Source organism: Arvicanthis niloticus, chromosome 13 (assembly GCF_011762505.2).
Source record: "Arvicanthis niloticus isolate mArvNil1 chromosome 13, mArvNil1.pat.X, whole genome shotgun sequence".
NCBI classification, from domain to species: domain Eukaryota; kingdom Metazoa; phylum Chordata; class Mammalia; order Rodentia; family Muridae; genus Arvicanthis; species Arvicanthis niloticus.
Window position 1 is genome coordinate 65,106,935 of NC_047670.1, and position 25,883 is coordinate 65,132,817.

Below are 25,883 nucleotides of genomic sequence, written 5' to 3' on the forward strand. Positions count from 1 at the left end.
GCGCAAGCACACAGAGTCACCTGACTTGTAAGTACCGAGTGTGTAAGCAGTAGGATAAAACATTCACCTAAATCCAATGAGCTGGGAAGACCCAGCAGGAAGAATTCATTAAGCATGCTAATAAATGAAGAATTGAGTGAATCCAGGTGTCTAAAAAGCTTTCCCGTAGTTAATGACATTTCAACAGGGCCTGGACAGAAAACCTATGCATTAGCAGAGCATGCCTTCCCAGGTGGGGAAAACACTATAAAAGTTCTGACAAAGAAGGGTAGGCCATGGCACTGCATAGCTGAAAAATGGCTGAAGAATTTGCTGACCTATCTCAGAAGAGCACCCATAACATACGTTTCTGAAAATTTTTATCAAAATCTAAAAATTCCCAAATCTTTCAAGGTAGACAGAAAGACTGAAAAGTGAGGAAATTGAAAACAGATGAGGAAGTCATGAAAGGTTTAAAAAGTGATCTAAATGGGGTCTCACATCTCGTGTTAAGCTCAGGAAAATTCTTAAGTCCTGCATTTAAGACGACAGAGAATTCTAAACCGCAACCTTCAACTGGCTCACAAAACTCACCAAAGAGAACAGACTAGAAGACCTGGCATTTGTGTAGCATTTCACAGAAAAATAAAGTTTGCACTTACTTATAATAAGTACCGTTATTTGACATGAGAATGTTGGATAGCATGCAGTGGTCAGAATGTCACTTATCGTCCCCTATTTAGCAGTCTGAAGCTGGGATGTAATGACGGGCATTTCACTGGCTCAGTCTTGTCATCAAATCACCATGCCGTGGAAGCAACTGCCTACTTAGTCACCTATTGCAATCAGTCACACATTACAGCTTTTCGGATTTTATGCAGAACTATTCCATTAATGAGCTCCAATTTTAAATTGAACCAAATTGGGCTGAGGTTACTTCTAAGAAATTGAGGCTTTTCAAGGATGTTACCATTGACGGTTTTATGACCCAGATAAGCCTGCTCCTTAACATGTTAACTTTCACTTTTTAAAAATGAAGTTTAAATATTCTTGCACATCCCTTAAAGACATGACAGTTAGAAGACTAAAAGGAGCACTACATCGATGTGACTTAACTTGTTAAAAATTGAAGACATCTGAGCTGATTTTTCATAAGGAGGTGACATAAGGCCATTTCCCTCTGAGGCCATTGTCACTGTGCTTGAATAAAAAGCCCAGATAACTATATTCCTTCTTTTCTAGACTGGTTCATGACAGGATATAGAATGTGAACTAGTAACTGCTGAGCAGTATTTCAATATTCTTACATATACTTCATACCCACAAGACTTTCCTCACTGAAGGAAACCCAGGTCACATGACTGTTTGAAGTACCTATTCTTGAAACATTATTATGACTGCAATCAACTGCAGCTCCCTTATGAGTAAAACATGTGATCGTGAGGAACCAGTTGGTCACGAATCTTCCACTTAATTTTTTTTTTTCTTTTGAGACAGGGTTTCTTTGTGAAGCCCTGGCTCTTCTGGAGCTTACTACATAGACCAGGCTGGTCTCAAACCAAGAGATCCACATGTCTCTCCTTCCAGATTGCTGGTATTAAGCATGTGCACCATCATCGCCTGACTTCCACTTAAATTTTGAATTGAAATATTACCTCTAGACCAGTGGATGTTAACCTTCTTAATGCTGCAATCCTTTAATATAGTTCCTCATGTTGTGGTGACCTCTGACCATAGAGTTATCATCACTGATACTTCATAATTATAATTTTGTTCCTTGTATTAATTATAATGTAAATATATATGTTTCCTGTTGGTCCTAGGTGACCCCTGTGAATAGGTGGTTCAGCCTCCAAAAGGCTGTAACCCACAGGTTGAGATCTGCTACTTTATACTATATGCACTAACTAGTCTTGTATGGTTAAATATCCACACAGAGTAGTACAGACAGAGAGTTCTTGACTTTGTTTGTTCATAATGGGGATTATTAGTCTCAGGATCTTAGAACTAGGTAATTGCTCTATTTCTAAGATATATTCCAGGCACTTTATTTATTTTTATTTTTAGAGAGGATCTCATTAATTGCCTAAGGCTGGCTTTGAAATAACTGTCTAACGCAGATAGGCCTGGAACTTGGCATCTTCCTCCCTCAGCCTCCTGAGTATTGGGATTATGGAAATGGACACCATGTCCACATGGTATAATGTGTCTTACAATTCACATCATATAGATGCCATCATAGCCAAAACAGTGCTACATATTGAAGCATCCTCAGCATGTGGGTCTATTAGTCACTTGCAATATGATGAGTCTGAACTGAGCAGTGTCATAAGTATAACACATATGTTGGACTTTAAAGATTGTGTTAAAAAATGGACTTGCTACCTTAACCATTGCTATATGACTCTGAATTACAAGGTAGCAATGTGTATACTTAAGAGTGAACCACTGGTTCATTGTATATACCAAAGAATGAATGACTGTTACATTGTATGTACCTAAGAGTGAACCACTGTTACATTGTATGTACCTACGTGTGAACCATTGTTACATTGTATATACCTAAGAGTGAAGCACTGTTACATTGTATGTACCTAAGAGTGAACTACTGTTACATTGTATATACCTGAACCACTGTTACATTGTATGTACCTAAGGTACCTAAGAATGAACCACTATTACACTGATGTTGTTGGTTTACTTTTACTTTCTAATGTTGCCAGAGAAAATTTAAAATTATCCAGGTGACTTGGATTATTTTCATTGAACAATGCCAGTCCAGACTGTTTGAAATAAAAAGGTGATCCACTAGAGGCTGAGCATGATGACACAAACCTTTAATCTCAGTACTCAAGAGGTAGAGGCAAGTAGGTCTCTGTGACTTGGAAGCCAGCATGGTCTACATAGCAAATCCCAGGTAACCAGAACTATATAGTGTCTCAAAAACAAACAAAACCAACAAAACACTAATAATTCTTTCATACAAAGATTTATAAATAGTTCTGGCTGTACAGGAAATGAAAAATGAGAGAGAATCAGAATTTCACAGATCAAAGATGGCAGAGAGAAAACGTAACAATGTTTTTTTAGATCTTTACACTGTGTTGTAAAATGTGGAAGTCATATTGGGAAACTGTTAGATAAACAAACACACATGTAGTACCCATGTTATAAAGAACACAGGGTATCAACTGGCATAATGATCAATTTTGGTGATTATTATTAAACTTTAAAATTAATATCCGAGCTTATTACCTGTATTATTTTGTTTTAGAATTGAAGATGCTTTTCAAATCTCACTGCTTACTTCATTGGGTGTGCTACTGCGACTTTCCAAATTAATAATTTAATTTATCTTTTTATAACTCAACTATAAATTAATTGAATACTTAGTTAAAATTTAAGCAGTTACTTCTAGGCACATACATGATCTAGAACTATGTGTTAACATTTTATCTCATGATCCAGATCTGTATTTTAAATGAAGGCAACAATCTGTTGTCCCAGAACTAAAAAGGAATCCATGAAAAAGACTGCAGCCTCTTTGACCAGTCTTTTCATACAATTCAGTCCCAAGGAATATTTAAGTTTCTCCTTAAAGATCTTTTCATCTTCTAACCTCATCCTTTTTATTTTCAGTCTTCTCACTATCAAATATTTTCTTTGGTTCTAAACCTGATCTCTCAAAAGTCAATAGTTAGCTGGGGAGGCAGTGCATCAGGGCTCTCATGTAAAATTCAAGTTTTAGTGCCACCATCATAAAAAAATAGTGTGTTTTTAGATTTTGTGGTGTGTGTGTGTGTGTGTGTGTGTGTGTGTGTGCGCATTCCCTTATGTGGTATGTCAAACAGTTTATGGGATCCTCCACAGAATCTCTGAGCTGGAACAATGGATATCTCTATTCTATAGCCATGAAAATAGACGCCTGTATGTTGAACACATGGACAAAGAATCAAGACCAAGCATGGAATTTGTACTATAAATGAAGAAACACTTTAAAGTTGAAGAAAATGCATTGCCTTTAAAATCACATGTAAACTCATTAGTAATATATTTTTAAAACAGAAAAAACATGAAACTGGACAAAAATCATAGTCATTTCCATGCATTCTGGGTAGGATGTATGACGTCTCAAGAGCAGGGACTACGCAACACAAAGACTTACCTTCCATCTCGGTCCCAGTCATACACTTCTACTTTGATTGTTCTGCCAGGAGAAAAAATACATACTTGAAAGTGGCTCAAATAAAATAATATGGTCTGAGAATGCAATATGAAAATAATATGATCTTAATCTATAAAATAAAATTTAGTCACTTAGTTCTTAGAGCATATATGCTTATGTTTTTCTCAAAGTAAATTGAAGGTGATTTAGCTAAGTTTATCACAGTAATTAAATCTACATATAAAGTTAGTTTCAAAAATTTATATTCATTCTTCAGCATGTGGAGAAAAAGTGTGGACAACATAGCTCCTCTGTGGAAGATAGACCCACATCTTCCCTCTTGGAGACCATTGTCTTGGCACACATTTCTCAAATTCACAGAGACGACAGTCACCTGAAGAGCTCATCACACTGTGGCTTACCAGACCTCTTTTCAAAGCTTCTGGTTCAACAGGTCTGATTTGGGGCCTGGGAACCTTAATTTCACAATATGACTAGATAATGTTGATGTTCCTAATCAGAAAACATGTAAGAACTGCTCTCTTATGGAAACAATGAACCAGTTAAAGTTAGAATCATCCTCCAAATATCATACATTTAAAAGGGAACATGATAACACACTGCTTACAGTTCTTAGTGGGATATTGGCTAATAGAATAAACCACCTTGGGGGGGGTGGTGGTGGTGGTGGTGGTGGTGGTGGTGCAACTGATGCTGAGTCAGCGAAATTAGGCATTCATGGCCAGCCTGGGCTACATAGCAAGGCCCTGTCTCAACACTACCTTAAAAGACAATGTTTTAATTTTTGCTAATATACAAGTAGTAAGACAAAGAAATAGAGAAGAAATTGAAATTTATCTTTATGTATATAAATAAAGTTTTGATTCTATAGTTTTTTTTAAATAAAATAACCTACAATAAGCTTCTAGTATAGAAAAACTTCAGTATTATGAATATTCAAGTATGCTGGAAGGATCACAGGTTGAACCTTGTTAACTTGCCTTCTCCATATCTCTGGGATCTTTATGAACAGTTATACCTTGTAACAGTTTTAAGGGTTTCTGAGGAGTGACAGTATTCTAGCCAATCAATGTCCTGCCCATAGTGGGCACCTAGGTGCTGCACTCTACCAAGATGGACTGTTGAAGCAATGGCAGCTTGGGTCAATGAGAGTTCATGAACCATATTTAAACAGTAGGTTAAAAGTTAAACTAACACTCAATCTATTTTCAGTACTTAGCATATGTTCATCTTGTAAACAAGTCTAACCAATCAAGTTTTAATTCACTAAAAGTATGTCTATGGATGATCTCTAACCATTATGGATTAAAATCAAATTTAGTTAGGTCAGATGTCACCTTCATAAAAATAGAGTGCGGACTAGATCCGACTTCCATGGACCACGAACATTCCCCATGCTCAGTCTGAATACATCGCAGCTGTCTTACCTGTCATAATCCCCATTGCACAGAGCTCTCACTGAGATCTTGAAGGCTTGCCACACAGGATTTAGAGTGTTCTTGACCACTTCTGTCTTATGACAAATTGTAAAGCTGTGAAAAGAGTTTCCAGTTATGAAGTTACATTGATAGGCAGATAGGTGATGGATAGATAGATAGATAGATAGATAGATAGATACATACATACATACATACATACATACATAAACAGAGATAGATAAGGAGATAGAGAGAAAGATAGGGAGATAAAGAAATAAATAGGGAGATAAAGAAATAGATGTAATGACATAAATTACATATATGCATGCGTGTGTGTGTGTGTGTGTGTGAGAGAGAGAGAGAGAGAGAGAGAGAGAGAGACAGAGAGAGAGACAGAGAGAGAGAGGCAGAGAGAGAGACAGAGAGACACAGAGAGAGACAGAGAGAGATATTTGGTTATGATGCATTGTGTTTATCCATTCCTTTCTATAGGCAGAGTTAGTGTTGCATATTCCAGGCTGTTGCTGCCACCTGATTTAATACACAGACAGATTTACAAACTTGAGGGATTAGGTTCTTTATAATATAAACAATGAGATATGGCAGTATTTACCCCAGATAAATTTCTACAAATTCAATAAATCCTAATGCTTTTTTAAAATAAAAACTTGAGGTATGCACTACTCATTGGCTTTTGCAAATTTGCTTAAGGTAAAGTCAAAATTTATATTACAATCCTAAAGACACCAAATGTGGAATTAAAGAGCTTTACATTGAGGATTTTTTTCCCTCAGGAGAAAGTGACTTGTCTGTTCCAGGAGACATTCATAAGCCAGAAGGTGTTAATTTTTTTCTTTTAGTAATTATGCTCCTTTATAACATACTGTGTGTGGTTGTAGACAATAGAACTCTCACTAGTTCAAATTCTACTGTCAGAGTAATGAGTGAACATCAATCCCGAGCAGATTCCTAGTAGTTAGAAGTCTAGTCATGTAAATATAGGACTATGTATGTGTGTATACTATAGACTTCATACACAAACAAATAAATAAAACTAATAAATAAAACAAATAAATAAAACAAATAAATAGCCTGTCAGGATGCTTTATCCTGAAGCTCATTATCAACCGCACTACTGGTAAAGGAAAATTATTACCTAGTTGTGAACACAGAGTATAATGATATCAACCAGAAATCAAGAAAATAGAAATTTACAATTATATACTAGAAAGACTTTTAATTAGGTTTCCGGTACAGAGAGTTCTAACCTGTTAGCTAAGTGAGCACATTTAGAAATAGTTTCACATTTATACAATTGTAAAATCAAAGAAAAAGATCTTGCACTGAAAAATAAGTGTAAAAGTGAGCAGTACTTAAAATTACCTTTCACTGAACTCTTATAAACACAAAAACATACATATCAATGTTTTAACGTGTTCATTAACACATATTTTGACCCAGATGGTAAACTAGTTTTCTGTAAGTATAATATGTGAAACTACATCTGAAGTGAGGTTTATTAATTTTAAGAATAAGTTTTAATAATTTGGAAACTCAGAATTGTTTCACTTCTGAAAAAAATATTTTATTTTATTATGAATATCCTTTGTCTAAGCAAAATATATTTTCATCACAAAAGCATCATTAGATTATGATATTCTGAAATCTTACGAGCATAATTCTTTTTAGAAAAATAAGTCCGAGAACTCAAGGAACATGCAGTTCAATCGGAAAGACCCAAGAACACCGGGACTGGAGAAGTTCTGTCTGCTTGATAACCTCTTCCTTGCCTGGGAATAACTAACAGTTATGTTTATGCCCTTTAGAATTGCTGTGTGGATAAACAGGTGTTCAGATGCAAAGTGTGTGCAACACAAACATCTTCAGCCATCTCAGCCATAAGCACAGCCAGAGTGGCAGAAATTTAAAGTTCATTTCGTTCGCTTCCAATTTCTAAGTAGTAGCATTTTCTCGTTAGCTAATGTTTTATTATGCACCGTTACGACAAACGAAAATAACGTAGACAACAATATTAAAACGAGATAATGGTTAAGCTCTCACTCTCCGAGGCTTTGGCATGAGTTTGTATAACATCTTAGTCACTCCTCTCAGCTCTGTGAGGTAGACCACCCCATTTATGGATCAGCAAACCACATGTTACCAGACCCATCTCAGCCCTGCGAGGTGGATCACCCCACTTATTTAGGAAACTGTACATGTTACCAGAGCCACTTAGTATCACATGATTTTTTTTCTTGGCATTTTCCTAGTTACTAAGGTTTTTTGTAAATGTGGACATTACCATATGAATCAAGGGGATCAATAATTAAACCTAGACCCATATAAACTCTGGATACATGCATCTAGTCATGACTGGCAAAACACCACACCACACTGAAACACTTCACTGAGGTGTAGACACCAAGGTTCTAGGAATTTTACTGTAGGAGAGAATGATCGATGGTCTCCCCTCCCCCTCATCCAAAACAAATAGTTTCTACTCAGTTCTACAGAAAATACATTGGTTAATTCGGGTTTTTAAAACATGCCATTATTCTATGTCATCGAAAAAAAAGCAAACTTTTATAAAAAGTAAAGAGGAAGCAGAAACTAATTCATACACCAAACATAAAACATAAATGTCTATCAAATTAGTTTTGAAATAGAAAATCACACCCATCTTTAAAATATCAGGTATTGTATTCCATTGACTAACTTGAAGATCTCTGACAGAAATAACACAAACATGAATTAGCCCAACACTAAGTGGAGTAGAAGACACACCCACCTTCCGTCCTCATTGCTTCGATAAAATACAAGGAAAGGATCTGACTTCCCAAAGAAATCCTTCTTATCCAATTTGTTTGCACAGAACTGCATCAAGACAGCATCCTGAAAACAGAATTAATAACACAGCTCAAAATCTGGGAAAGGAATAGCTAGAAACCACAGATCACAAGATTTGACAAGAATACACATTGTTACATGGATGCCAGCGGCCAAGTGTCAGGGATTGTAGAGGAGAGGCCATTACTTACTGAAGGAATATGAGGCTTTCAAATGTCATGAAAAATTCATTCTAGAATAAAATGCTAGACAACTAGTATTCAGAAAGCTGTACCGTCTCCTACCCATGCCCAAATGATGAGTCAGATGATTCCAGGTTTTCATTGTCACACTGCAATATTTTCAGCCACATACATCATTAGAATTCCTGATCACTTAGGACATATTTAATGATCATCTATGACATGGGATGCATTTAGTAAGCCTCTATTACAGTCTAATTGAGAGATATTTGTTATAATAAAGAAGCAGATCACAATGTAGGAAAAACTACATTAAAATCATCTCTTTGTTGCTTGGGTTCAAGAAAAACAAAGCATCTTTCTTTCAATGTGCAACATAATTATACATTTGTAACTATTCCAGGCTAATCATTCCAAGTGATTTGTATATACAAGCACTTAAACTCTGAGTAATCTCAAGGTACTATCTGGCTATCATACCAAGGAAGGTAAACAGCATTAAATTGAGCAGACTAAGAATGTTTTTTTTTTTTCATTTATTAGATATTTTATTTAAACTTCAGATGCCATCCCCTTTCCCCATTCCCCCCCTTAGAAAACCCCTATCCCATGCCTCCTTTTCCTTTTTGCATTTATACATTTTTTTAAAAAAAATGTTAATCATAGGCTTTATAAGTTTGGTATTGTTCAATCAGAGGTGTAACCCACTACCCAACCTAGATATAACAACTATCTTTGACTGGTGGAGATACATGAACATCTGCCTCCCTGTCTCCCCCCTCTTTCTCTCTTTCATCACCTAGCTTCTCCTCTCCTTCTTCTTCTCCTCTTCTTACTCCTTTTCTTCCTCTCAGTACTCCTCCCACCTTAGCTTCTCCTACACATCACCCTTCCTGTTAAAATGAAACTTTTCTCTCAAAATACAATTAGAGCATAATTATGCCAATTTGTACCAGTGAGGTACAAGATAGTCCTACTACCCAGTCCATCCTTTTGTTGACTAACCAGCACCTCTGTCATCTATCCTGACTTAATGGCAGAAAATTTATAGGTTTTAAAATCCAAATCAATACTTTGAGAGCTTAGGATTTTGGCGCATGCGAACTTCATACAGGAGCATTGACTCTACATGAGCCCCGTTCTTCTCTCCTCCAACGTCTCCTGTGTCCTACCCCTCCCTCCCCAAATCATGATCTGTTCTTTAATTATTGTTACAAGTATACACACATATACTTGCCTATACACATGTATTTTCATGTGTACATGTATAACTCCCTGAGTCTGTCTAGCATTACTCTCTTGCACATATGCTCAGGGCTGACCATTTGAAAATAGACAAAATATGTGGGAATTCATCCTGAGGAGAAGATGATTCTCCTTTACATGGCTATTGAGCACTGGCAGCTCTTTCTCTAGCTGTAGGACCACGTGGAATTTCCACCATACATGCTGGTGCATCAACTGGTGTTATCAGTATGACAGTCTTGTTCAGGCTACCATATTGTTGAAGTCCCATGTTAGCATTTTTCCAATCTCCTTTGATCTTAAGCATTGTAAGGGTTATGTTACTGATGTACCAGTTGGGGTAGAGCACCGCACAGTCACTTATTCCGTGCAGTTGACCAGTTGTGGATTCTTATAATAGTCTCTCTCTGTGGCCAAAGGAAGCTTCTCTTATAAGATTTAATTAAGAGTTATAGTTATCTGGGGGTGTAAGGATAAGTATTTAGAACCCAGCTAGAAATCATATTGGTTTAGGAAATGGCAGACGAAAAATGAAAGAGTAGGTTGTTTCTGTTTTATGACCTCTCCAGTCATGAGTTCCATTGATCTACATGTCTGTTTTTGATAATGATATTCATTTTATTAGTATCTGTAATATAGCTTGAAATATGGTGTGGTAATCCTCCAGCATGGTTCCTTTAGCTCAGAATTGCTTTAGCTATCTAGAGTGTCTTGGGCTCCCATATGGATTTTAGGATTTATTTTTTCTATTTATTTGGAGAATGCATGGCGATTTTGATTAGTATTGCACTGAATCTATAAAATGCTTTTGGTAGAACAGTGGTTTTCATAATATTAATTGTACCAGTCCATGAGCATGTGATCTTTCTATCTTCTAGTGTCTTCCTGAATCTCTTTCTTCAATGATTGAAAGTTTTTATGATAAAGGTCTAATATCTCATTGGTTAGGATTATTCCTAGATGTTTCTTTGTTGAGGAGTGGGAGTATATTAGGAATAGGAGTGTGTCCACCATCTCTTTCATGGGGAGATGATTATTGGTATATAAAAAGTTTACTGATTTTTGTGACTTGAGTTTGTATCCTGCATATATATATATATATATATATATATATATATATATATATATATATATATAGTTTCTGGTGTAAAATTTGGATTTTCATATATAGTATCATGTAGAAATTGGGATATTTTGACTTGTTTTTTATTTGTATTCCTTTAATTCCTTTGTTTTGTCTCATTGCTATACCAGCGATTTAATCTTTATATTAAAATGAGTGAGGATAGTGGACAATTTTTATCTTAGTGGTGTTGCTTTTTTGTTCATTTCATTATGATGTTAGCGATGTGTTTGTCTTATATAGACTTTTTATGTTGAGTATGTTCTTCCCAGTCCTGTTCTCATGTTTGCCATGAAGAAATACTGGAATTTGTTAAAAGCCTTTTCTGCATTTATTAAGATGATCAAGTGATTTTTTTCTTTAAGTCCATTTATATGATTTACTACATTCCATTAATTACATATGTTGAATCTTTCCAATATCTCTGCATTAAAGCTGACTTGGTCATGGTGGATGATCTTTTTCTGGAGTTTGATTGAGAAATCAGTAGGTTGCAACTGGTTGGGGGGGTCACATATCAGATATTCTGTATATCAAATATTTACATTACGATTCATAACAGAAGCAAAATTACAGTTATGAAGTAGTAATGATGTAATGTTATGGTTAGGGATCACCACATCTAAGAGATGGTTTTAAGGTTGAGGACCACTGTTAGATGTTGGCTTGTGTTTGGTTTTCAAGTATTTTATTGAGAAGTTTTGCATCTAAGGTCATTGCAGATATAAACCTGCTGTTTTCTTTTTATGTATGTCTTTACCTGGTGTACTGGCTGGTTTTGTGTGTCAACTTGACACAAGCTGGAGTTATCACAGAAAAAGGAGCCTCAGTTAAGGAAATGCCTCCATGAGATGCAGCTATAGGACAATTTCTCAATTGGTGATCAAGGGTGGGAGGGCCCATTGTGGGTGGTGCCATCCCAGGGCTGGTAGTCTTGGGTTCTATGAGAAAGCAAGCTGAGCAAGCCAGGGGAAGCAAGCCAGTAAGTAACATCCCTCCATGGCCTCTGCATCAGCTCCTGCTTCCTGACCTGCTTGAGTTCCTGTTCTGACTTCCTTTGGTGATGAACAGCAATATGGAAGTGTAAGCTGAATAAACCCTTTCCTCCCCAATTTGCTTCTTGGTCATAGTGTTTTGTGCAGAAATAGAAACCCTGACTAAAAAACCCGATATTATTAGAGTGGTACTTCATAGAAAAAGTTTAGAAATATTCCCTCTTTTTCTTTTCTTTTTCTTTATTTTTTTTTCTGAGTAACTTAATAAATATTGTTTGTGTTATTTGAAAGTTTGGTAGAAATCTGCTTTGGATTGAGCTGGGCCAGGTTTTTTTTTTTTTTAGTCAAAAGGATTTTATTGTTGTTTTAATCTCCTTCTTTCTGGGTCTGTTTAGCTGTTGATCTAAGAAACCTTAAATGAATCTACAAATTTTTCATAGATTTTCTATGTTACCAGAGTATAGATTTTTTAAGTATTCCCTTAAATATTCTGAATTTGTCTGGTGGTTGTTCCTTCTTGTTTCTGATTCGGTTAATTTAGGCCTTCTCTTTCTTTCTTTTGGTTAATTGTGCCAAGGTTCTGTCAATCTTGTTTAGTTTTTCTAAGAAGCAGCTCTTAGGGTCACTGATTCTCCGTATTGCTTTATTTTGTTTTGTTTCATTGATTTCTGTTCTAAATTTTATTATTTCTTGTTGTATACTGGGTTTAGGTTTGGTTTGATTTGGTGTTGGCAAAATCTTAGGTTGCATCATTAAGTCATTGTCACTTACATGTAGGCTCTTATAGCTGCAAATTTCTTTCTTATGATTGCATTCAGTGTGTCCTGTGTGTGTGTGTGTGTGTGTGTGTGTGTGTGTGTGTGAGTGAGAGAGAGAGAGAGAGAGAGGGAGAGAGAGAGACAGAGACAGAGACAGAGACAGAGAGAGAAGTGGGGGGAGAGTTCTAGTTTTAGTTTCAGGACATTTCTTTTTTTTTTTTTTTTCTTGACTTCTTTATGGATCCATTCACCTTTTGCTAATGTGTTTTTTAATCTCCATGAGTTCATGTAATTATTACAGATACTTTTACTATTGAGTTCATGCAATTATTACAGATACTTTTGCTATTGACGTTTTAAGCCTAAAGCATTACGTTCTGAGAAGATGCATAAAATTATTTTAAATTTATTTTCTGTTTTAGTCTGTATTTACATTGGAAAAACATTCTGGGCTGATGAGAAGAATGTATATTCATTGGTGTTTGGATGAAATATTCTGTAGATTTCTGTTAGGTACATTTCATGAATGATGTTACTCATTCCAATGTTTCTGTTCATTATTATTATTATTTTGTCTAGATAACCTTCCTGGGACAATGGAAGTTGGGTATTGAGATCAGATACTAACACTTTCTTGAAATCTAGAAATACCTTTTGATGAAACTGTGTATACCTTTTTTCAGTCCAAATATATTGTAATGTTTCTTGGTTAATTGGGCCCTTGATCACAGTGAGGTGTCTTTCTTAATCTCTTCTGGTTAATTGTAAGTTGACAGCTGTTATGTCTGATGTTAGGACAGTAACACCTGCTGGTTTCAACACTTCTTTACATCTTTTCTCCCTTGTTGTGTCTAACCTTAAAGGTATTTTGTGTATTTTTTCATATTCCTTTGCTTGAGGGAGCCAGTTCCCTCAAAGAGAAGCAAAGACTTTATCTTCAAGTCTTGATGGTGGAGATGCTATTTCTAAAAAATTCATCCACGTGAATTGAATACCTTGGAAAATTATGACAAGCACTAATTGAGGCAAGCAATCTTTGGCATTTCAGGATGTTGACTAAACACCACAGCTACGAACGATGGAAAAGATGTTTCCTTGATTGATCCTCTTAGCTTTTAGCTTCCCCTTCTAGGCTCTCTCCTTTCCTTGATGTCAGCTGCCAACACCTGGAAACATCTTCTACCATGTTTCCCAGTGGACACTAGGCTGGGACATGGGTGGGTGATATTCACTATTCTTGGTGATTCTCTCGGCCTTCCTTTGTATCCATTCGATTGTTTCAACCACCAATTCCCAGAAACACATTTTACCCAGGACCCACAGAGGCCACAGTGGTCTGGGACTCAGGTAGGTGATTTTCACTTTCCTTCAGTTTCTCCATTACCTTCTGACCAGACTCACTCTTAATTCCCATGGCAACCTGATTCAGGAGCCCCTTCTACCACAACTCCATTCCCTGGGGTCCCTAGCTCTTGCTAAATACCTAGAATCCCCTGGCACTTTCATTCCTGTCTCACTAAACTTATTCTTTACCCTTTCACATCCTACATATAGGAGTCCCTCCTCTCACCGGGCCTCTACTTTCTGGGGACTCTGGCACTTGGTGTATGGACCCATTACCCCCGGCTAGCTCATACCCATAACCAATATCACCTGTTCCTCCTAGCCCATTTCCATTCCTTTCTACCATGTACAGACTTACACAAGCAGTCTTTATAGAGACTCCACAGTCACCACACTTGCCTAGGATTCAGAAAGGGCATCAAGAACCAAGGATTGGAATACTCACCCAATAAAACAAGACCATATATAAACACCTAGAAACACCTCAATGATTAAAACACCAGAAGCCTAGACCACAATACAAACACACATACATGAACAGGCAAGACAACATGCCTCACCAGAACTCAGACACCCTATTACAGTAGACTGTGAGAAATGCAATGTCAGTGAAGCATAAGATAAGAACTTCAAATTAAGATATGTCCAAGGACCTTAACAAGGATATGAATTAATTATTTAATAAAGTCCATGAAAACAACCAACCAAAAATAGACAGTTGAATGGAATAATGAACAAAATTCAAGGCACTAAAGTAGAATTTAACAAAGAAATAGAATAAAGAACAAGAAAAACTGAAATTTGAAAAAAAATTGAAGTCACACAAAGACACCTAGAATTCAGCCTTGCCAACAGACTACAAGACATAGGAGAAATCATCTCAGGTGTTGACAACAGGGCAAAAGCAGTGGATACCTCAGTCAAAAATGTTAAATCTAAAATTATCCAGGCACAAAAAATTAGGAAATCTATGTAGGAAACTAAGACCAAATCTATGAGTAATAAGAGAAATGAGAAGAAACCCAGGTCAAATGCACAGAAAAATATTTTTAACAAAATCAGAATAAAAGTTCCAACCCAAGGAAGAAGGTGACTACCAAGGTACAAGAAGCTGACAAAATACCAAATAGACAGGGCTAGAAAGGAAATTTCCCCCAAACACATAATAATCAAACCACTAAATGTATAGAACAAAGAAAGGGTATTAAAAACTGCAAAGGAAAAGACTGAGAAATATATAAAGGCAGGTCAATTAGGATAACAGTCAGTTTCTCAGTGGAGACTCTGAAAACCAGAATGACCAGGATAGATCTCCTACAAACTGTGAGAGACCAAAAATTCCATCTCGGATTACTATACTCACCAAAACTATCAGTCACAATAGATGGAGAAAGATAAACATTACAAAATAAAGCAAATGTGAACAATGCCTATCTGCCAATAGGGCTCTACTGAAGATACTAAAAACAAAACTGCACTGTGAAGAGTTTAATTGCACTCAAGAGGATATTAGAAATAACTAATCCCAGAGCACTAAAACAAAAGAGAAAAAAATCATAAAAAACCAATAGGAATCAATAAGTACCACTCATTGATAACTCTCACTATCGAATGTTTGTTTTAATGCCTCATTAAAAAGACACAGACCAACTGTTTGGATTTAAAAAAAATAATAATCTATATTTCTGCTATACCCCAAAAAATACATCTTACAATCAAGGGAAGGAATCACCTCAGAGTTAAAGGCTGGAAAAGGTATTCCAGGATAATTGACCCAAGAAACAAGCAGGTGTGGCCATTTTAACATTTGAGAAAATGTTAAAGGAAAATCACAAAGGACATTGCAATCCTAAACATCTATGCACCAAACACACACAAGGGTACCCAAGTCCATAACAGAAACACCACCACAGCTAAAATCACATATGGCCCCTCACACAATGATAGTGAGTGACTTCAACACCCTACTCTTGCCAGCAGACAGGTAGGTTATCCAGAGAGGAACAAAACAAAGAAATGTTGGAACTGTATGATGTAAATCAAATGGACTCAGCAGATATTTATAGAACATTCCATCCAAACACAAAAGAACAAAAGAAAAACTTAGCACCTCATTGAACTGTCTACAAAACTTAACATGTGCTCAGAACCAGAACAAGTCTCAAAAGATTGAAGAAAACTAACACCCTACAGCCTATCTGACCAGTAGGAATTATGTCTGAATCTCAACAACCACTGAAACAATAGAAAACTTACAATTTCATAGAAACTGAACAACTCACTACTGAATAAAAAAAAAAAATAGAAAAATCTGTTTAGAATTAAAAACACAGCATATCCAAACCTATGCAACATGATTAAGGCAGTTTTGAAGAGACAAGTTCATAGCACTGAGTACTTGTGTCAAAAATTGGGAAGATCTCATTTTAGTAATTTAGCAGCTCACCTGAAGGCTCTAGAGCAACAAGAAGAAACAACACCACAAAGAACTAGATGGAAAACTAGGGGCTAAATCAATTTAATAGAAACAAAACAAGCAAGCAAGCAAACAGACAAAATCAACTAAAACTACAAAGAATCAGTAAAGAGTTGGTTCTTAGAGAAAACAACAAAATTGACAAACCCTTAGTCAAGTTAACTAAAAGACACAGAGAGAAGATCCAAGTTAGTAAAAGTAGAGATGACAGGCAAGGCATTACCAGACACTAAGAAAATACAGGCAATCATTAGTACATTTTAAAATCTGCACTTGACCCAATTGGAAAACCAAATAGAAACAAATGAAGTTCTTGATATATACAACCTGTCATATTTAATCAAACTCCAATAAGAAATTTGAACAGACTCATAACACTAGTAAAATTGAAAGTCATTCCCACTAAAAGTTTCTCAACCAAAAAAAGAGAGAGAAAGAGAAAAAAAGAAGAAAATTATAAACTCATATCCATAATTAACATAGGTGGAAAAATTCTCAACAAAATAGTTACAAAGCAAACACAAAAACATAGCAAAAAGATTATTCACCAGGATAAAATTGGCTAAATCCCAGAAATGATTCAACATGTAAATCGTTACACATAATCCCATAATCTGCCACATAAATAGACTGAAAGACAAAAGTCACAGGACATTAAATTTACAGGAGAGGGAAAAAAAGGGGGGCCTTTGAAAAAAAGACCCACCATCCCTTCTTGATAAAAAACTCTGAAGAGACTATGATGCAAGGGACATACCTCAACCTGATAAAGGCAGTTTACATCAAGCCCACAGCCAACATCAACCTAAGACAAAAGAAACTCTTGAAGAATTTTCACCAAAAACAGGAGATGAGGATGTTCACTGTCTCCACAGCTGTTTGACACAGAACTTGAAGTCTTAGCTAGAGCAATGACACACACAACTAAAGGAGATCAAAGGGATTCCAATCGTAAAGAAAGAAGTAAAAGTATTTTTACTTGCAGATGATATGATAGCATATATAAGAGACCCTAAAAATTCCACTGGGAAACTCCTACAGCTGATAAATACTTATCATCAAAGAGGCAGTGCCTTTCACCATCATCTCAAAAGTAAAAAGTATTTTGGGATAGATGATTCTTACCAAGCCAGTGAATGACTCACATAAAACAAAACAAACAAAACAAAACAAAACCTTAAGATTTTAAAAAGTTTTGAAGCCAATGGACTGTGGGAAAATCCCCATGCTCAAGGATCAGTATGATTAACATTGGGAAAATGACCATCCTAATAAAAGCAAATATAACTTCAATGCAATTTCATCAAAATTCCAACCCAATTCTTCTCAGAAATTGAAAGGACTATTTTTAGTTTCATATGAAAACACACACACATACACAAATAAATAAGCAAGCGAGCAAACAAACAAACCAACAAATAAAATCAATCCCAGAATAGCTAACACAATTCTAAAAGATTAAAAGCAAAGAAAAAGACCTGCTGGGGGCAGCGCCAGCCATCCAGATTTCAGGTTGTGGTACAAAGCTATCCTCAAAAAAACCAGATATCTTCAAAATAAATAAATAAAGACAACAACAACAAACAAAAACAAACAAATAAAACCTAGACCTGTTGATGTGTTGAAATCAGTGGAGATTCATCCAGAAATTCACAAGTCTATGGACACTTGATATTTGATAAATAAGCCAAAAAGACATACTGGATTAAAAACAGCATCTTTAGTAAGTGGTGCTGGAGAAACTGGATGATGGACTGTATAAGATGGCAAATAGATCCACATTCATCAACCTGCACAATACTCAACTCTAAGTGCATCAAAGACTTCAATAGAAGGCCAGATACCCTGAATCTGATAGAAGGGAAAGTGGGAAACATAGATGAAATCTAGGTAGCCCAGAAACAACTAAGAAATGTTCAACACCATCGGGAAAACACAAATTAAAACTACCTTGAGACTTCACCTTATCTTGTTCAGAATGGCCAAGATAAAACACACACACACACACACACACACACACACACACACACACACACACACACACCAAATGGCTGCTCATGCTGGCAAGGATGTGGGGAAAGGGTGGCATTTATTCATTTATAGGGTGATGCCAACTTGTATAGCTGCAAAAATCAGTGTCCAGGGCCCCGGGAATCTGGGAAAGGATTTATCTTAAGATCCAGCTATACTACTGTTTGGAGAATAAGCAAAAAGATTTATATCCTACTACAGAGACCCTTGTTCATCTATTGCTGCTCTATCCAGAAGAGACAGAAACTGGAAACAGCCTAAATACCCATAAATTGATGCATGGATGAAAACATCACATATATACAAGGAGACGTAATTCAACTGTTAAAGATGAAATTATAAAATTTGCAGGTAAATGGATGGAGCCAGAAAAATATCATCCTGTGTAAAGTAACACTGGTGCAAAAAGAAATATACGGCATGTTTAGCTTTTAAACCTTCAATATGTTTGCTACAGTCAATATAGCCACGGAGGTTAGGTGCATATTAAAGAACTAGGAGGGACCTCCTGTGGAAGGAGAAATAGAATATATATTTATGAAGAGAGAGGCAAGAAACTGGAGTAGGAAGATTTAGAAGGGGATGGAAGAGAGGGATAAGGGAGGGAACACAGGGAGAAACACCTAACACTAAAGACTCCTTGAGGGGTCACATGGAACCTTGCTCCTAAAGAAACTTCCTAATGTATGCATGTATATAAAAGAAACACAAAGGGAATCGCCAAATAATTCAAGAGACAAGGCCCAAACTCAACATCTTATGATACCAAATGAAACTTCCTGTTAGGAATGAACTACAACTAATTGAGCTGTTGGCCAAAGGGCCCCCCTGGAAACTCTCAAACATCACAGGCTCGTTCCAAGGCTATTGGTTGTTCTCTAAATATGGATAATAAGTAAGCCCTATTACAGAAGATAAGATTTGAACATAGGAAATTGAGCTGGTGCCAAACTAGAGGTTTCACACCTACTGACTAGCATTCATGATACTGGAAGGTTCTTTGTACCCTAACAGATGAGAAAGGTAACCATCAACCCAGCTACAAACCCTGTGATATACAAAGGTGAGCTGCTTTGTATATGCTAAGGCCAATAGTGGCACAGATGCCGTGGGTGTAACCAACCACTCTGATTGGATTTAATGCCCATTCATCCATAACTTATCCCTGACTCTGCTAGAGTGAACAAGAACCTGAGCCAGTGGTGGTATGAGACTACAAGGACACAGTTCTCTGGACAGAACAGGCCAGCTTCACCTATGAACTCACATTAGTTGTGATAGTGCTCACAAGACTTATACGAGCTCAAGCCAGACAAAATCCCAGCTTAAAGACAGGAAGTAGGTACAGAGTCTCACCCCTAGTTGAGGAGCTTTGAGCGATGCATCACTGCTGGGTCAGGGACAGTTGCTTACCGTTATTAGTGTGACTGAAGGTAGGTCCACCACCCTCCAGTGGATGGCCACATCAACTCAAAGTATAAGGACAGCACAGATTGGACTGGATGCCTTATTTGGTGTTTTTTGTTTTTTATTTTTAAAGTGGACATATAATTGGGTGTTTAAGAAGGAAATATGGAATTGAGGGAGAGAGTATGATCAAAGTACATTATATGGAATTATCCCAAACCAGTAAAATATTAGTAAATAAAAATAATTTTAAATAAGAAAACTCTTGCTTACCCTGCAGCAGTTCAGCTCCTCTGCCGTTAGTATGATCGTTCCACATTTCCTGCCTGGAATCCCTCTACAACAATAAGATCATAGTTAGCCCATTGAGATTTATATTAAGGCATTATATTGATTAATATAGCTTTATTTCATATAACCACATAAAGAGCCTACTACTGTTATTGAGATCTTCCCTACAAGAGTACATTCCCGGCCTCACCATTTAGTTTGTTCTCAGACCCATATTTCCTAATGGAGACAATTTTTTAACATCATGGGGAATATTTCAGGCTTCTATCATACAAGGGACATCATGTAATACAAAAAAGCTTTCTTTCGAAATGTCTATGCGTCCATCCATCAGAAACCCTGGTTCATGGCGTCTCTTCCTCCATTCATCACTTATTTGTTGTCCTAGTCCCACCTGCTCATTCCCAAGGTGACCCGCTACAGCTTGTCCCTTGCAACTATTTTGCTTCAGACTGCTTTTGCCCTTCAATGCCCTTATATTGCGTTTATTGCAGGACTGTCATTACTCTGCTATGTACTCTTAAAGTCTGAACCATAAGAATTAGCATGTAATCATCCCTGCGTAGTTTGAAAAACAGTTTTTATCGTTCCTCTTTCAAAGTGGTAGGTTTTATAAGAGCAAAACTCAATGCAAAGTTCTTGTCCACCCACAGTTTAAGAGCTCTGTGTACCAGGTGCTCAGTATATGTAATCAAGGATAAAATACGTAAGCTAACTCGACAAAATAAAATCTCCACTCACACTTTCTCTCTACAGTTCTGTCTTATTTATGTTCATACTTTTAAAAGAGAGTTTCTGGGCAGTGGTGGCGCACACCTTTAATCCCAGCACTTGGGAGACAGAGGCAGGTTTGAGGCCAGCCTGGTCTACAGAGTGAGTTCCAGGACAGCCGGGGCTACACAGAGAAACCCTGTCTCAAACAAACAAACAAACAAACAAAAGACACCGAGAGCAATGCCAACTAGGAATCCATGGGATGAATACATGGTTTCTGCTATGGACTGGAGAGATGTTCTCCAATGTCCAAGTGTTACATTCTTCATCTACAGGGGTCACCACAGGGAGGTACTTTTAGAGCTAGAAGGTGAGGGAAAAGTAAAGGTCATAGAGAGTTCATATTCAAAAAGGTTAGTGGGACCAATGTCCCTTCTAATGTCCTTTGCCTCACAGCTGGTGAGATGTAGGTTAGAAGTAAAGGTGTTTTGTTTTGTTTTTTATAAGACACTTCACATCCATTGTCTGTTATTGTCAGCGGCCTAGTACCAAGACCTAAGATTAAAGTTGTGTGCCAAAAGAAATATCTTCTTTCTTTCTTTTTTTTTTTTTTTAAAGATTTATCTATTTATTCATTTTATGTATGTGACTACACTGTCACTCTCTTTGGACACACCAGAAGAGGGCACCAGATCCCATTACAGATGGTTGTGAGCCACCATGTGGCTGCTGGGGATTGAACTCAGGACCTCTGGAAGAGCAGTCAGTGCTCTTAACCGTTGAGCCATTTCTGCAGCCCAACATTTTGTTTTTGAAAAAGTAATTGCATCAGCTATTTTGAGATGTAGCCGATCTACACGGTTTTCTACCTACAAGCAAATTACAAGGAATCCTTGCCAATCCGCCAGAAAAGTAGGTGTGTCCTGTGACAAATCATGCAGCCAAGGTTTTTCTGTGTACCTTACGAACTACACAGGTAGACTCAGCCCAACGATGGTTTATGGCCTTAAAAGTACACCTTATTTCTGATAGTCACAGTATGCGTACAGCCAACTGGAGTCTTATCTTCACTGGGGGGAAAATGTGAGAAAATGGGCAGTTAAAATCTTAGGAGCTGCGCAAGTATCGATATAAGTCATGTTCACTCCAAAACTGTTCTGTGCTTTCTTCCAGTTGGCAAAAATCTTTCAGTGAAGACCACCACAATTTCTTCCAACAAAGGTATCTCACAGCTTGCACAGTAAGCTGGCTGTGCCGTCAATCCCCACGAAGTGAAATGTATACATGTCAGGATGGTCCATTCCATTCATCCCTCAGGACTAAGAGGTCAATTGATTTAATTTTTTTTCTAACACAGCATCTATCACTTTTAACATCCTTCCCTTTTTCTTATGGTTTTGGTTTGGTTTTTTTTGCCTCTTTGTCTTTTGAGATATGTTAGGATTAACCTCAGAGTCACTACACACACGCCTGTGAAAGTGTTTAAACCCCTGATCCTCTTCTCTTCATTTCCCACCTGCTGGGACTGCAGACCAGTGCCACCACACCCAATAACAGCTTTAATTGTTTTAATCCCTTGTTTTCCCTCCTATTGTGAATCCTAAAGTTTAAATGTCCAGGCATAAAAGGCAGGTTAAATAGCCTTCTCTCTGGAAATGCCAAGTATCATTTGTAAATGTCTGCATACACACTCCCTATGAAAATCAAAGCTGAGTAGACCTCAATCCCAGGCACTGGTTCAGAGCTCCTTCACTAGACCATTCCTTCTGCTCTAACAATACAGCAAGTGGTTGCACCTTTGTCTTGCCCACAGGACTCGGAAGGCTGCCAGTGCCTCACTTGTAGGCCCTTTCTTTTCTTCTTACTGGTGGTGTTTGCTGAAAACCTTGGTGGTTCTCCAGTTATGTCAGAGGCACAAGGTCCCTGCCCAGATCCTAGATGAATCACATTCATATTTTGGCTGTTGCTGAGATAACTGAGTAACTTAACAGTCTCAGAGGGAGTGTCTTCCAGAAGCCTTTTGTGTGGCTTTTCCTTGGGATCCTGATGTTTTATCTGGAGGTGCACACCACACCTTCAGTCTTCTTCCTTGCACACACTTGCCAGGAACTGAGCCTTTTCTGAGAACTTCCTATTGTTTGAGCAGAATGAGTTTCTCAACTCCCCAAATCTGTTCAAAAAAACGACCTAAGGGTTTTGTTCTTGAGAATGTTCGTGTCCTTAGCATCTTCATAGACTTAAAAGCTACTACCAAGCAACTAACTTATTTTAACAGTCCCACTTCCAGGTAGTAATCTATGCTTCCATTTCCTGTTGCTTTTATAATGAATTCCCATCAACATAGAGAGTTAAAATACCATTCACTGATGAGCAATTTTATAGATCAAACTTTCAGCAGGGGTGGCTAAGCACGGTTTACAGTTCCTCATACCTAAAGCAGCCTGTCAGGCCAGCAGGCTGGGCCTTGCCCTCATGCTTGGAATAGCTGACCTTCCAACTATGCATCTATGACTTCATCTTCTGCCTCTCTCTCTCTCTCTCTCTTCTGCTTTCAAGGGTCTATATGATGATATTCAATGTGGTGAATTGAGTACACTGTAGTCAATTCATGATAATCTACACTCAGCAATGTATTGTGTCATTGACCCCCTATGCAAATTTCCCCTTGTGACAAGTAGCATCACCAACAGTTTAAAATCAACTGACTGTTACCTCCAGTAAGCTACTTAATTGGTTGAAACATAGTTTATTCACTTGACAAATCAAGGTAATGCGGTAATGTTAAATACCACACATATATTAATCATGATGCAGAATAGATGTGCAACTCAATGTAAATGCTTGCCTAGCATGTGCAAGGACCCAAATTCAAACCCTAGTCACTACTGAAAACAATATAAAAGCCAAACAAAACAACGCAAAGGTCAAACGTTCAGGACAATAGTTTTATTATGTGTTCAAACAATTAGTTTAAGATTGTCTGTTAATTCCAAATGTGGGGTTGAAGTAGGAAATGTTCATTCCAAATAATGTAAGGTTGAAGTGGGGAATCCAGTCTTCTCCCTAATTTAGGGCATGACAGTGAATTATTTCCGGCCTCACTCCCAGCATCTCGTGAATATCAGCATTTTGAGGAGGATATAAATGCTCAATGCATATTATACACTTGTCTGAAGTCTCTGTGTCAGAATACTATCTATAATGAATATGTGCAATGAACTTGTACGATAGTTACCAGATGCAGAAGTCCGCACTGTCTAATGCATGTAAAGGTCTTAGCACAGTGTGACAGTAACAGTAGGAGCTGACATTTATTTCAGTGAGGGAGACATGGAAAAGATGTGCATATGAAAGAATATTTATGACAGAACAGTGAAATGTGATCATGACTGTCATAGCCCAGTGTGTAAGAATGGTGGCCTTAAAACTGAAAGATTCTACAAGATTCCATGGGCTAATTAGAACTTTGGTGATTATAGAGACTTGCAATATAGAGGCCTGGAGCCAAATTACCTCCAGCTCTCTTCAGGTCCGTTTATAAGTCATTCTATTCTTTACCCACCTCAGAGTCTAACATCTAGTGACTATCAGATAAGTTCTTTTGGAATGAACTTCCGCCAGCCCTAAGGCTAAGAATGCCATCAGATAACATTTGAAGCCTCTAACAGATCTCCCAGTCTGGCTGTAACCTGCCTGTCTGATGCTTCCATCAATGTATTGTAAAAGTGCCTTGATTTTATTTTAACTTTTGTTCTGTTACTATAGAAACTGTTACCAGGTTAAACCTTGGAATTGGCGGTGACATGAATCTATATTCTTGGGCCACAACCATTCTTACTCGGCTCTAGAATAAACTAAGCTCGTTCTTTTTGAGGTAAGGGTGTGATCTGAGCTAGGCGAAATCTGTCAGGTCAGGCCTAGTGATTTCCACTATGCTTCATGCTACAGGAACAAACAGAATGCTAGATGAGGATTATAAAGCCGAGTGGAAGATGGATCCCGGGAGGAAAGACGGACAAAACCTGTGACTCTAACTAGACAGAAGTGGAAGGGAGGGACAGAGTAAGTCATAGATAACACTAAACCTCATCTTGTCACCTTAACCTAAGGTTGAAGCCCTGGTAAGATAAGGGTTGTGACATTCTGAACAGGATTTTCAGCCTTTTCCAGCTATGTGACCTTGATGCCCTGGCTGTCAGATTACCAAACAAAAACAGTAAAACAAAGAAGTCCATAGGATTAAAACGTTCCAGGCTCTAGCGATGGCTGGCTCAGCAGGTAAGAATACTTTCTGGCTAAGAGTGAAGGTCTGAGTTCCAATGTCAGCCCCCATGTAAAAAAGCAGAGTATGGCTTCTTGTACCTGCTATGGAGACAGGAGAACTTGCTGGTTCTGAGCCTAACACAAGTTTAAGTGAGATACCCTTTCTCAAGTGAATAATGCAAAGATAGAATAAAACACTGGCGGTCCCTGGCCTCCCTCCATATATGCACACAGATGCCTATATGTACAGACTTGTGTACACACACACAGAGAGAGAAAGAGAGAGAGAGAGAGAGAGAGAGAGAGAGAGAGAGAGAGAGAGAGAGAGAGAAAGACAACATTAGTCTATTCAAACTTTCTTCAGGAGCCTCAGACTTGGAGAAGAAACTAAAAGGCTCCAGCACCAGGCTACCAGCCAGAAGAGCCTGTCTTACAGGAAAAACTTCTTACCATTCTAAGAGCCGATTACAGGTCACCTACCCTGCATATTTCCTGGTTCTTGCCTCTTCTCTTCTATAAAATTTTAGCACCTCCACAAGCAAAGTGGAGAAAAACCAGGGGCAGCAGGGGCTGGGGAACATTCTCTCCTGGTTTGAAAAAAACAGGAATAAATCTAATTTCTAT

At 37.5% G+C, this 25,883-nt stretch overlaps 1 protein-coding gene across 1 annotated transcript in view; it reads right to left on the reverse strand.

Annotated features, from left to right (window-relative positions):
- Cpne8 (copine 8) overlaps positions 1-25,883 on the reverse strand; it is a 168,312-nt gene that overhangs the window by 62,698 nt on the left and 79,731 nt on the right. Inside the window, 4 exon segments of the mRNA XM_034516519.2 lie at positions 4,145-4,186; positions 5,593-5,697; positions 8,372-8,475; positions 20,265-20,328. Coding sequence (XP_034372410.1) covers positions 4,145-4,186; positions 5,593-5,697; positions 8,372-8,475; positions 20,265-20,328 — 315 coding nt within the window.